This window comes from Chaetodon trifascialis, chromosome 15, assembly GCF_039877785.1.
Source record: "Chaetodon trifascialis isolate fChaTrf1 chromosome 15, fChaTrf1.hap1, whole genome shotgun sequence".
Lineage (NCBI taxonomy): Eukaryota > Metazoa > Chordata > Actinopteri > Chaetodontiformes > Chaetodontidae > Chaetodon > Chaetodon trifascialis.
Window position 1 is genome coordinate 18231749 of NC_092070.1, and position 13292 is coordinate 18245040.

The following is a 13292-nucleotide window of genomic DNA, read 5'->3' on the forward strand; positions in this document are numbered from 1 at the left end:
CCCAAAATGTTGGTCTGCTGTATCCAAATGCAGGCATGGAAGTGATGGCCAAATTATAATTCTTTACAATAGTGAAAAATATGGTTTGTGTACAATTCCAGTCATTATAGTTCTTAATTTAAAGGACACTGAAGTTGAGACATGCTGTGAACATTAACACTCTTTTTTTGAAATGTAAAAATCTTTGGGGGCCGGTTTTGGAAAGTCTTCCAGTGGTATTCAATTGCAGGACACTTGCACATTTGAGATCTCTTAAAGTTTACCCCTAAATGACATTAATATGAGACTGCTGTCAACACATAGCACAAATTAACTGAATAATAATAAAAATAATCTCTAATAGATTTAGAGGCTATTCAATATCCGAACCATTAAGTGTATAGTTGTGTTTATGCTCTATTTGATCTTATGAATCAAAATCAAGGCACCTTATTAATAGGTTTTACATCATATTACCTTTTATGTGCTATGACAGATGCATGGATAGTGCTTAGTTTTGGAAACACCCACACAGTTTTGTAGTCTACAATTACAGGACTGGCAATCTCATATTCCCATAATAAAATTAAAGATGAAGTACTATCCATATAGGTTCAATCATCTGCATCACTAAACTCCTTAAATGGGCATGAAAACAGTTGGCAACTCATTTGAGATCAGGCCCAAAATAAGTTCCACACTAGACAAAATGAACTTCATCCAGCTGCTACATTTGATACTAAGGGGATGATCCCTGTTGAAGAACTGTAGTGCCCTGTCAAATGTTAGGTCTTGTATTATGTTGTGTATTATGGCATTTCTATGTCAAATTGGCAAACGACAGAAAACATATATATATATATTAACATATAAACACTTAATTTGGAAGTGGATGAACAGTTTTCTTTTTCTTTTTTTTTAACCTATGTTGACTTCTTTTGAAATGGCTCTTGGGACACATAATGGTTTGAACAGATGGCGTGAGGACTTAAAATGCCAAAGTGAGCAACACAAACATTTCCCACCACTCTTTATAGCTTCTTGGGTCCTGATACCGATTGCATTAGCTCATCTCTTCAAAATGATTCTTTATAAATGGAAGAATTGACATGCAGTATGTTGTGCTATATGCACTGGTGCAACAATGTTAGTTTGTGTCTCTGTGTGTGAAGAGATTACAATGGTTACAAACAGAGCAACTAACCCACAGAAGGTGATCATTACTTGGACCCATGAGTTATGTTTTCCCTTTGACATATGGGATTCTGCCATGGACAGAAATTCACCAGAGACCTCATTCTGTGTTAAAAGGTTAAAAATTTTTTCCTTGCCACTGTAGCGAAGTGCTTGCTCATGAGGGAATTGTTGGGTCTCTGTCGATGAAAGAGTTTGATTTGTACCAGCTCTATGTGGAAAGTGTCCTGAGATAACCTCTGATGTGATTTGGCGCTACATGAATAAAATTGAATTGAATTGAATTCTGCTCAAAGATGCCAAGTCAAGGTTCCATTTCTTCCAGGAGACACAATGCAAACACAAAGAAATTGTGTTTTCACCAAGAAACAGAATTAAACTGATCGATAACTGAACCGAACCCCAGACAACTCATAATGCTTAGTGGCCAAAGGTCTTATCAGTCTGTCTTAGGGGGTACAGTGAGACAAGAGTCTGCTTCACCCTTCGGCTCCCCTTTTCACTTCAAGTCGGCTGCCCTTCCTCACTTTCTCAAACCACAGAAGCAGATTAGTGATTTCTGGCACAACTTCACCTATTTCCGATGTGCATGAAGGAGAAGGAAAAGTCTTAAGAGGTCAAAACTTGAGCAATGCTGGTCATATACAGAGCAACTTCATTGTCAAACCAACCCAAGTTGGTCTGATAATAAGACTGTTGTGTATACTGAATAAGTATTGCTTGGTGTTTTGACCATTTTAGACTTTCTTAAGCTATGCAAATCTTGGAAGAATTAAGCTTTCAAAAGCAGTGCCATTCCAAGGAAATTAAAAGTAATGCATTATAATAATAATAATTTTATTATTAGTAGCACCAGTATTATTCTCATACCAAATTGCAAACCTAAGGGATCCACTTGTATGCTTGTATGCTATGATAATAAAGTGCTGCCAGTATTGTACCACAATATATTTCAGCATGGCAAATTGCTTTGCTAAGTTTTGGGCTAATTTCACCCGTCAAACAAATAAATTACTCGTCAAAAAGGAAATAAAGGGATTCAGGATAGTGATAATTGTCATCTTTATTGAAAAGAGCCCCCAAACATTAGGTCATATTTTATGAACTCTGTTGAGAGCCCTTAACTGGATGATGACACTTACTCTGCAGAGTCAGACTGAAAAAAAAGAGATGGAAATCAATTAGAATTGCAAAATGTCAAATTAAACAATTCAAGTTACAGAGTAAGCAAATTTTACTTTTCATATGGAAATTCAAGTAGCAAATAAGATGTGACATTGACTTACACAGCATCAAATCATTTTACTGTCATGTCAGCACAATTGATCTTGTGATTTTTTGATACCTTTCCAGCCTCACGGCTCTTGGCTCTCAGCTTGTTGACCTGAGACTCAGCAATGTCAGCGCGTTCCTGAGCTTCCTCCAGCTCATGCTGGACCTTCCTGAGCCTGGACATGTGAGTGTTGGTCTGCTCCTCCTGTGAAGAGTTTGGAGTTATATTATATGTATATATATTATATATAAATTGTTAATATTAAATCAAATGTATTTGATATCACATTATGTAGTTGACTCACAGCCTCCTCAGCCTGTCTCTTGTAAGACTTGACTTTGAGCTGCAGCTTGTCCACCAGATCCTGAAGTCTGGTCACATTCTTCTTGTCCTCCTCAGTCTACACAAATACAGGATTATACAAAAAGTGATGAAAAATAGACAATTAAAGAGAAAGGTAGATTGTTTTTTTGTTTTTTTTTCATAGGAATTACCTGGTATGTCAGCTCCTTCACTTTCCTCTCATATTTGCGGACTCCTTTCACAGCATCAGCTCCACGTCTCTGCTCTGCTTCAACTTCAGACTCCAGCTCACGCACCTGGAACGTGATGATAAATAATATATCAGCATTATGCACAGAAACTTTAGTAGGAAGTAATAAAAGTAGATTTTATCCCACACAATGACTAAAATAACATATAATAATAATATATACTAATAATATATACAGTCCATACCCTGGACTCCAGTTTCTGGAGCTGCTTCTTGCCACCCTTCATGGCGAGGTTCTCAGCCTCATCCAGACGATGCTGCAGGTCCTTGACTGTGACCTCCAGGTTCTTCTTCATCCTCTCCAAGTGAGCACTGGTGTCCTGCTCCTTCTTCAGCTCTTCAGCCATCATGGCAGCCTGGCATGATGGGCAGTTTGAATTAGAATTTTAAGTCTTGACATTAATGGTCAAGTGTGAACAAGTATTTGGTGGAGTAACATTTTACATAAAAAAGAAGACTCACATCAGTGATAGCTTTTTTGGCTTTATCCTCAGCGTTTCTTGCTTCCTGAACAGCATCATCCACTTCACCCTGAACCTGGACCAGGTCAGCCTCCAGCTTCTTCTTGGTGTTCATAAGGCTGGTGTTCTGAATGTTAAAGAAATGCCATTTTTTAATATGATAATTATAATATATTTTCAAAATGAGAATCCATTGTGAATGAAGAAAAACAAACCTGAGAATGAAGCAGTCCGACACGCTCGCTGGCATCAACCAACTCCTGCTCAGCCACTTTGCGTCCTCTCTCTGTCTGCTCCAGGGCAACTCTCAGCTCCTCAATCTCAGCCAGCATCAGGCCGTTTCTACGCTCCACCATGGCAACCTGCTCCTTCATGTCCTCCTGTCCTCTGATAGCATCATCAAGGTGCAGTTGGGCATCCTGACAACATTAGAATGAAGAGTTAGTCTTAGCTTTCTTTTGTCTCAATTTGTTTTAATCATTCAGCAATCACACAAAACTCACCTTGAGCTGTCCCTGGACATTCCTCAGCTGTTTCTGGGCCTCAGCAGCCTGCCTGTTGGCATGGCTCAGCTGAATCTCCATCTCATTCAGGTCTCCCTCCATCTTCTTCTTGACTCTCAGGGCATCATTCCTGCTCCTGACTTCAGCATCCAGAGTGCTCTGCATGGAGTCAATCACCCTCTGGCTGTTCCTCTTGATCTGCTCCATCTCCTCGTCTTTCTCTGCCAGCTTCCTGTCAACCTCACCTTTGATCTGGTTGAGCTCAAGCTGAACACGGAGAATCTTGGCCTCCTCATGCTCCAGTGTACCCTTGATGTAATTCAAACAAGTAGATTAGAAGCGTTAATAACTTATACAAGAGTCCCTGTCAACATATTTTCACATTGGAAGTGATATAATGAAAGCTAAAAATGACCCCTTTCCCATCAGCCTTTTTCATGAAATTTCTCATCAGATTATCAGCATAGTTTTAGTGACACATCAATGTGCCCAACCAAATAAATTTTGAAGATCAGTGGCAGGAAAAAGTGTTACATCAACAGCTTTTGTCATCGTAATGATTTTTGGATGGATGTTTTTTATGACTCTCTGTCAGTTCCTGATGTTGCTGTACCTCAGCTTCCTCCAGTGCTGACTGAATTTCAGCCTTCTCAGTCTCCACAGTCTTCTTGCCTTTCTCCAGCTCATGGATAGTCTTTCCAGTCTCACCAATCTGTTCAGTCAGATCTGAGATCTCCTCTACAGGACACACAATGCAAAACAAAACAAATTACACTTTTAAGTCAGAATTATTTTTTCTATTTACCGTGAGAATAAAAGTTCACATACGTTGCAGGTTCTTGTTCTCTCTCTTTATGGTCTCCAGATGATCCAGAGCCTCCTCATAAGAGTTCTTCATCTTGAACAGTTCAGTGCTGAGAGAGCGAGCCTCCTTCTGAGCTCCTTCCAGCTCAGCCTGGCCCTCCTCATACTTCTGTTTCCATTCTGCCAGGACCTAGAAAAATACAGATGAGTAAAAAAATGTTTCATTTGAATAAAACATGTTTTGCTTTCTTTGTAACATTTCTGTACCTTATCAAAGTTCCTCTGCTTCTTGTCAAGGTTGGCAGCCAGAGCATTAGCTCTCTCCACATCAATCATGAGGTCCTCCACCTCACCCTGCAGCCTCTGCTTGGTCTTCTCCAAGGAGGCACACTTTGAGTTCACAGCCTCAATGGATTCCTCAGCATCCTGAAGACGCTGGGCAAGCTTTTTCCTGTAGTGAACAAGCAAGGATTTATGTTTGCTTGCAAAGTTACCTGCATGACAATATATCAAAATTGATTTAATTCGTGAAACAATAGAAAGATTTTATGTACTTGGCCTCCTCCAGCTCCTCAGTGCGCTGAATTGCATCAGTCTCATATTTGGTTCTCCATTGAGCCACCTCACTGTTGGCCTTTGACATTCCTCTCTGCAGCTCAGCCTTGGCCTCCTGCTCCTCCTCAAACTGCTCTCTGAGCAGATCACAATCATGGCGGGATGATTGCACAGAATGGGCCAGGGCATTCTTGGCCTGTTGAGAATGACAAGAGACCTTTATTGACCTACATACATTGTAAATTGGGACTTCAGGTACCATAAAAAAAATACTGGTAACTTGCACAAGATGTTTGCTTTATTATTGTTTTTATTTATATTATTCTATATTTTGTGGAGAATATAATTCTTGCAATACCTTCACTTCCTCCTCAACGTGCCTCTTCAGTTCCTCAATCTGCTGAGTGAAAGCCTGCTTGCCCCTGGTGAGCTGGGAAACAAGAGCTTCCTTCTCCTCAAGCTGGCGAGAAAACTCACCTGAATGACAGAATGTATAAATGACTGTTGAAATGATGAACGTACCCGCAGTGTGCTTTTCTTTACTGGTGACTGATTACTCACCATTCTCTGTCTGCAGTCTGGCCTTCTGTGCATTAATGTCATTCAGCTGGCGAACATTCTCATCATTTTTGGCTTTGAGTTCACTCAGCTGGTCCTCAAGAGTTCTGCACATTTTCTCTAAGTTGCCCTATCAAAAATAAATGTGCTTTGAAAACATGTATTTAGGCAACGCAAACACTGACTGCTTTTCAATTGACCATTTTATTGTATGACCATTCTTGGTGTTATTCTAACCTACTAATACTATACTATCTTCAAACTAAAAGATAGAGAGCTAAAACCCTAACTTGTAAACAACCCACTCACCTTAGCCTTAGCAACAGCCTCCATGTTACTGGAGAGGTCGTCAATCTCCATCTTGTACTCGCTCTTCTCCTTCTCCAGCTTCTGCTTGACACGCTGGAGGTTGTCGATCTGCTCTCCCAGCTCAGCGACACTATCAGCCTGCTTCTTGCGGAGAGCTGATGCAGTAGATTCATGCTGCAGGGTTGACTCTTCAAGATCACGACGCAGCTTCTGGAACTCAGCCTCACGCTTCTTGTTCATCTCAATCTGAGCAGCTGTTGCTCCACCAGCTTCCTCAAGCCTCTCACTGATCTCCTCAAGCTCCCTGGAGAGGTCAGCCCTCTGCTTCTCAACCTTAGCACGAGCAGCCCTCTCAGCCTCAATCTCTTCTTCCAGCTCCTCAATACGAGCCTAGATTTGATCATAGAAGGTTTATTAATTGGAATGTTAGGTGTTGTTTTTCATTTATTGAGTCTGATTTTCATTAATCTGATCATATATGTTGAATATGTCACCTGGAGTTCCTTGATCTTCTTCTGAAGCTGAGCACCAAGAGACTGTTCATCCTCAATCTTGCTCAGGAGCTGGCTGATCTCAAAGTCTTTCCTTGATGAGGATACAAAGAAGGTTTAAGTCACAGTTTACACTGATGTTGGAGTATAATGTTTGAAATGCTGAAAAGACAGTTGATTGATTGAACCTCAAACAACCCAAAAACTTACTTCTTGATTTTCTCATCAGATTGCTGTTTATCATTCTCCAGATCCATGATGGATTCCTGGGCCAGTTTCAGGTCTCCTTCAAGCTTCCTCTTTGCTCTCTCAAGGTCCATGCGGAGCTTCTTCTCTTGCTCCAGTGATCCTTCAAGCTATCACATGAGAGTTAATGATAGTTGATTTAAGGAAGTCAGAGCATCAATAACAAGAATACCAAATAATTCCACAGAGAGTAAAAACAACTGTTTTCTCACATCGTCCACTTGCTGTTCCAGCTTTGTCTTGGCTTTGGTCAGAGTGTTGACTTTGTCCTCCTCTGCCTGGAGATCATCAAGTGTTTGCTGGTGGGCCTCTTGGAGGGCTTTCTTCTCCTTGGTTAACTTGGCAATGGCCTCATCTTGAGATGCCATCTCCTCTGTCAGGTTTTTCACCTAAAATTATGTGAAAGGTTTGTTATTGTCATCCCTTTGTATGCACGGAGTCTAAGTTTGAAAGAATGGAGGTTTAACATCATTTGAACCTTGTTTTCTGTGGCATGTTTCTCTTTCTCCACTTTAGCCAAGGTGAGCTCCAAATCATCAATATCTTTCTTCAGCTCAGAGCATTCGTCCTCCAGCTTCCTCTTCTTGGCCGTCAGCTCAGCATTGATTTCCTCTTCATCCTCTAGTCTCTCAGTGGTCTCTTTGAGTTTGGCCTCGAGCTGTATCTTGCTCTTGATGAGCCCTTCACACCTTTCCTCAGCATCAGAGAGGTTCTCAGTTTCCTGTATTTTTTATATACATATGATAGTTAGCATACTGCATTTTATTTTATCCATGAGAATATCAGTGTATTACTTAGCATTCAATAAAGCTATAATATGATTATTTTTTTATATAGTAGAATAAATTTGCAGATGGGCTTGGTAAAACATGCACATAATACATAAATTACATTTGGTCTTCCTGTATTTCCATAGATCTGATGGATTTCTCTTCAGTCAAAGTTACCAAATAATCAATTTATGTGAGTAAATTTGTACAAAAATGTTTGTACATAAACTTCACAACTTTCCTAACAGTGTTAAAATTCATTGGTTTTTAAATATAGTGAAGGCATTCGGTCTCTTATATCACCTCTATATCTGAATGTGAGCAATAGTGTTCCATCAGTGAAGTGTATATGTCATAGAATCACGTGTCCTTTTATTTCCTACTCACAGCAGCAACTTGGAGTTGCAGGTCATTCTTTTCCTGCAGCAGGGAAACCATCTTCTCCTCCAGTTCCTTCTTCTTGGCCAGGGCAGCAGCCAGGTCTGATTGCATCTTGTCATAGTTCTCCTTCATCTGCTGCAGTTCCTTCTCAGTCTCAGCACTCTTCAGAAGAGGCTTGATCTTGAAGTACAGTTTCAGCCATGGCCAGTTCTTCACATTCATGAATGAGCGGACGTTGTACTGGATGGTGAAGATGGATTCTCTATAAAATAAATATAAACAAAACATCACTTTTACTGCAATATGTTTTCTGAAACTGTGGATGAATACAATATAATATCTGGACATTGTTGGTCAGAACAGTTCAGTATGAGAATACTACCTCCTCTCCATCATCTTGACAAACTCCTTCCTCATGACATATCCTCTGCAGAGAGCCTGAGTCATGGTCACCAGCTCAGCCAGCTTCTCATCTCTCATCTCCTCCAGGGTACCCAGCAGACCAGCTTTGAAGAAAACCTATGTTGTCAAGTGAGGGAAATTAGTATTCAGCTTAAATGGATTCAACAGGACCACTAACTTTGCTAATATTTCTGTAAGGGCGGACCTTTGTGTGTCCAAACTTGTACTGAGTGTGGTCCACATCAATGGAGCCCAGCAGCTTCTCTGAAGCTTTCTTGTTGTCAATGAACTGTCCCTCAGGGATGACGCTGGCGTTCAATACTTTGTATCTACATGAGAAAAAAGCATTGTTGCTTAAATGTATCTTCCATCCTCTCCTGGTGTTTAGCATCACAGTACCTCTACTGAAATCAGGTTGGCTTGCTTATAATGACAACTGCAGTCACCTCTGCTTGAAGTCACCGTAGAGGATTCTGCTGGGGAAGCCCTTTCTGCAGATTCTGATGCCTTCCAGCACACCGTTACACCTCAGTTGGTGGATGACCAAGAAGTTCTCCATCAGACCTGCAAATTGCACACTTATTGAAACATTTCTTTACATGACCATGTTATTCATGGTGTAGTGCATTACATTAGGTCAACCAATCACACAACCTCTTACCTGGGGTCTTTGATTCATTGGGAATCAGGCATCTGACAAAATGAGGGTGAGTGCTCCTCAAGTTGGTCATCAGCTTGCCCAAGTTCTCCTGTGGATCAGCATCATAAGATAATAGGTCATCACTTTTTTGAGATCAAGTTATTAATTGCTATCCAAAGATATGAAAAAATACGTACTCTGAAAAGAGCGGACACAGTCTGGAAGGAACCACCCTTCTTCTTGCCACCACCTTTCTTGCCACCACCAGAAGCCTCTGGTTTGCAAAATATTAAATTTAATCAATGGCACTGAATAAATAACACTGGAGTGGATTATGGATTTGTTTTTTCAATTCTCATGACGATATTACCACAGAGTAGTAGTAGACTCACCACTATAAACTTACTGCATCTCCCATAACATCACAAACTGTCCTTTCTGACAAGCCACCAATAGCTAATAAAGATAGCGAAGCAATAACATTGCTATCTTCATTGTAGAAAATTGTTAAGCAGGGTCAATGTGTCTGTTCTGGATACACAGAGTTTCTGAATACTCATTCTAATTTCTTACCCTCAGCACCAGCATGGGTTGCATATAGCAGAGCCAGCAGCTTGTTTGAAGACTTCTGGTAGAGCTGAACAACTGAGTCATTCAGGGGGTCCTTGTTCTTGTCCAACCAGCCACTGATATTGTAGTCCACTGTACCAGCATAGTGAACCAGGGAGAAGTGAGCTTCAGCCTTGCCCTTTCCAGGCTTTGGTTTCTCAAAGCCCTTGGTCTTGCCAAGATGCTGATCATGCAGCTTATTCTTGAACGTTGTGTCAGAGGCCTTGGGGAACATGCACTCCTCTTCAAGGATGGAGAAGATGCCCATTGGCTGATGGGGAAATTAGATTAGATGTTCAAAAATGAAACTCAGGAAGCAAACATTTTCACATAACTCAAGATATCACGTCCACCAGATTGGTTACTTGCCTTCTCGATAAGCTCAATGCAGGCAGCCAAGTCCATACCAAAGTCAATGAACTCCCAATCAATGCCTTCTTTCTTGTACTCCTCTTGCTCCAGAACAAACATGTGGTGGTTGAAGAACTGTTGCAGTTTCTCATTGGTGAAGTTGATGCAGAGTTGCTCCAAGCTGTTGAACTGTAATTACGGAAAAGTGTTGCTAATTTAATGGCAAAATAAGGTTGAATTTGAAACTGCTCAGATATCTTTTAACAACTTACATCAAAGATCTCAAATCCAGCAATGTCCAACACTCCAATGAAGAACTGTCTTGGCTGTTTGGTGTCCAACATCTCATTGATACGGATGACCATCCACAAGAACATTTTCTCATAGACGGACTTGCACAGAGCACTGACAGCATTGTTGACCTAGAGATAAGGATTTTAGAGTGGGTATTTCTCTAGAGTAATATTTTCATACCAAAATACAATTTTCTCTCCCTATTTTCTTTTTTTCAAAAATCATCACGTTTTCACGTATTTTTTACCTGTGGCACGGTCTGACCTTTGGTCACCATCTCATTTCCGACCTTGACTCTTGGGTAGCACAGAGCTTTCAGCATATCAGCTGAGTTCAGGCCCATGAGGTAGGCGATTTTATCAGCGACTGATGGAGAGAAACACAAGAAGTACTTAATACACATTAACTTGTGTTTTATTTTATACACCGCAAAACTTGCATGATGAGAATGTATTGTGTTCACAATTACCCTCAGTGCCATCAGGTTCAGCCTGCTCCTCACGCTGCTTCTGCTTGAATTTCATGTTACCATGATGCATCACAGCTCCAGTCAGCTTGTAGATGCCCAATTTCTCCTCACCGCTGAAGCCCAAGATGTCAATGGCGGTCTGCATTACACAGGAAATACGTTTATAAATATTTTCAAAACTTTGATTTGTCACTTAAAAATCAGTGAAGTGTGATCTTACATCTGTTGCAATGAACTCCTCCACATCATTGATGCTTTTGACAGTGATTTCACCCTGACTGATCATTGGGTAGTCATAGGGGTTGGTGGTGATCAGAAGAGCCTCTGAAAGACCAGGAAGACAATACATGAGATTTTCATGTGATATTGTTTCTAGAATGGTTAGATTTTTAAGCTCAACCATCTATTAACTTACCAAGGAGCTCAGGCTTGTGGCCAGTCATCAGCTGATAGAAGATATGGTAGCTCCTCTCAGCAGACAACTGGAAGGTGACACGGGACTTCTCCAGCAGATCTAAGAACAACATATCATGGTCAAATTAAATGTGCATGTATGGAATCATACAGTGGCAACAAACATCATCATTGTGTAAAAATAAAAAAGGGTGACTGAGTAAAATTTTGAAAATGACTTACATGTTTCAATGTCAGCTGAGGCCAATTTACCAGTGGTTCCAAAGTGAATTCTGATGAATTTACCCTAAACATATAAAATATAAGTTAGCTGGACTCTTCATATGCAGCTCAAAACAGATGATGTTTATTTTTAGCACTTTCAGCACTTACAAAACGAGACGAGTTGTCATTCCTCACAGTCTTGGCATTACCATAAGCTTCCAGCAGAGGGTTGGCTGCAATGATTTGATCTTCCAGTGACCCCTTGTAACAAGATATTCAAATTCATTTGTAGATTATAAACAACAACAACAACAACAACAACAACAACAACAACAACAATAACAACAACAACAGACAATTCTCTACTAACTTTTTACATTAAACACAGCCATTTATACCTGCATTTTTCCAGCTACTGGCTCCGCTTTCTTGCCAGCTCCAGCCACTGCAATTGTTGCAAAGTACTGGATGACACGCTTGGTGTTGACAGTCTTTCCAGCACCGGATTCTCCACTGGGGGGAAAGAAAGATATTTTGAGTCACATTTGTCAGTGAGCTACAACGTTATTCAGTTATTTGTATATTACTTACGTGATAAGAATAGACTGGTTCTCACGATCTGAAATGAGCAGATGCTTTAATGTCTCAAACAATACCATTGGGTAAATGATTAAAACACAATCATATTTCAGATGATATTTCTGTTCTGTCTTATTTGATATGTAATTCAAAGACAAATTCAAGTGGCCTCCTCTCAAAATAAAATATCTTACCAGTGAGCATGAACTGATAAGCATTATCAGAGATGGAGAAGATGTGGGGTGGAGCCTCAACTCTCTTCTTCCCTCTGTATGCTACAACAACCTCAGCATTGTACACAGGAAGCCACTTGTAGGGGTTCACGACGACACAGAACAGGCCAGAGTAAGTCTGTAATAGCAGAGAGCAAAAATATAGTTACCATTGGGATACACTTAGATACATTGTACAGACTCATTGAATTCACTCTAAACTTCATTGCTTCTACATTTGACATGTGCATAATTTCAATCTGACCTTCATTCAGATAGTGGCTGTAGACAAAAGAAACCATTCACAACACTCACGTAGATCATCCATGATGCAAAACGCTCTTTGAGGTTATACAGCACACAAGGCTCATTGAGGTGGGTCATCATGGCCATGTCCTCAATCTTATCAAACTTTGGAGGATTCATTGGATGGATGTCATCCTCTTTTACAGTGACAGTCTGATTTGGAAATACACAAAAAGAATAAATAGAAATTATAAAAGACAGGCAGTGAATTGTCCAGTTTTACAGTATTTGAAATAATATTTTATGCAATGGATATCATCCTATTTCACTGTTCACAGGCTTTTCAAAGAAAGCAATCATTCACATACCTTTCCACTAAGTGTCTCAACTGTGGCTTTGCCACCCTCTCTTTTGGTGAGTTTACCCTTGAGGTACATTTCATCAGGATCAGTCACAAAGTAGGCTGTTTTGGCATCAAAAGGAGTGTTCTGAGCCTCAATCCTCTCCTTCTCGGGCTTGCGGAGGTATATGGCCGCAGGCCCATACTGCTGCATCTCAGCGTCAGTGCTCATGGTGGCACTTTATTGAGGACTGAAAAGATGTGAAGGAATTTGAAGCACTTTGAATATACTTCATTATTATATAGTTTAATAAATGATTGTGGTAGTGTCTGTATCTCAATATTATAGTGGTTTTGTTATTGTGGACTTGTCTTACCTCAGTTTATCCCAACTCAGTGGCACAGATCTGTTGTTGTCTCAGAATGCTATTAAAGAAAGAAATGATCACTGAAGA

General features: G+C 40.3%; 1 protein-coding gene across 1 annotated transcript; it reads right to left on the reverse strand.

The window, feature by feature from the left end:
- Positions 1-2252: 2252 nt before the first annotated feature.
- On the reverse strand, positions 2253-13265 carry LOC139342901 (myosin heavy chain, fast skeletal muscle-like). The gene is made up of 40 exons (XM_070980196.1): positions 13215-13265; positions 12866-13088; positions 12567-12710; positions 12234-12390; positions 12052-12079; positions 11859-11973; positions 11629-11721; positions 11479-11542; positions 11258-11356; positions 11063-11166; positions 10843-10981; positions 10621-10739; positions 10352-10501; positions 10098-10268; positions 9693-9999; positions 9317-9393; positions 9141-9228; positions 8926-9043; positions 8685-8808; positions 8460-8596; positions 8084-8339; positions 7405-7647; positions 7139-7315; positions 6891-7036; positions 6684-6774; positions 6190-6579; positions 5884-6010; positions 5681-5799; positions 5322-5518; positions 5035-5218; positions 4792-4957; positions 4577-4701; positions 3964-4272; positions 3676-3879; positions 3462-3587; positions 3185-3355; positions 2941-3045; positions 2751-2846; positions 2519-2650; positions 2253-2329 (listed from the first exon to the last, which is right to left on the reverse strand). The coding sequence occupies exons 2-40, from the start codon at positions 13067-13069 to the stop codon at positions 2312-2314; spliced, it is 5820 nt and encodes a 1939-aa protein (XP_070836297.1). The 5' UTR covers positions 13070-13088; positions 13215-13265; the 3' UTR covers positions 2253-2311.
- Positions 13266-13292: the final 27 nt, after the last annotated feature.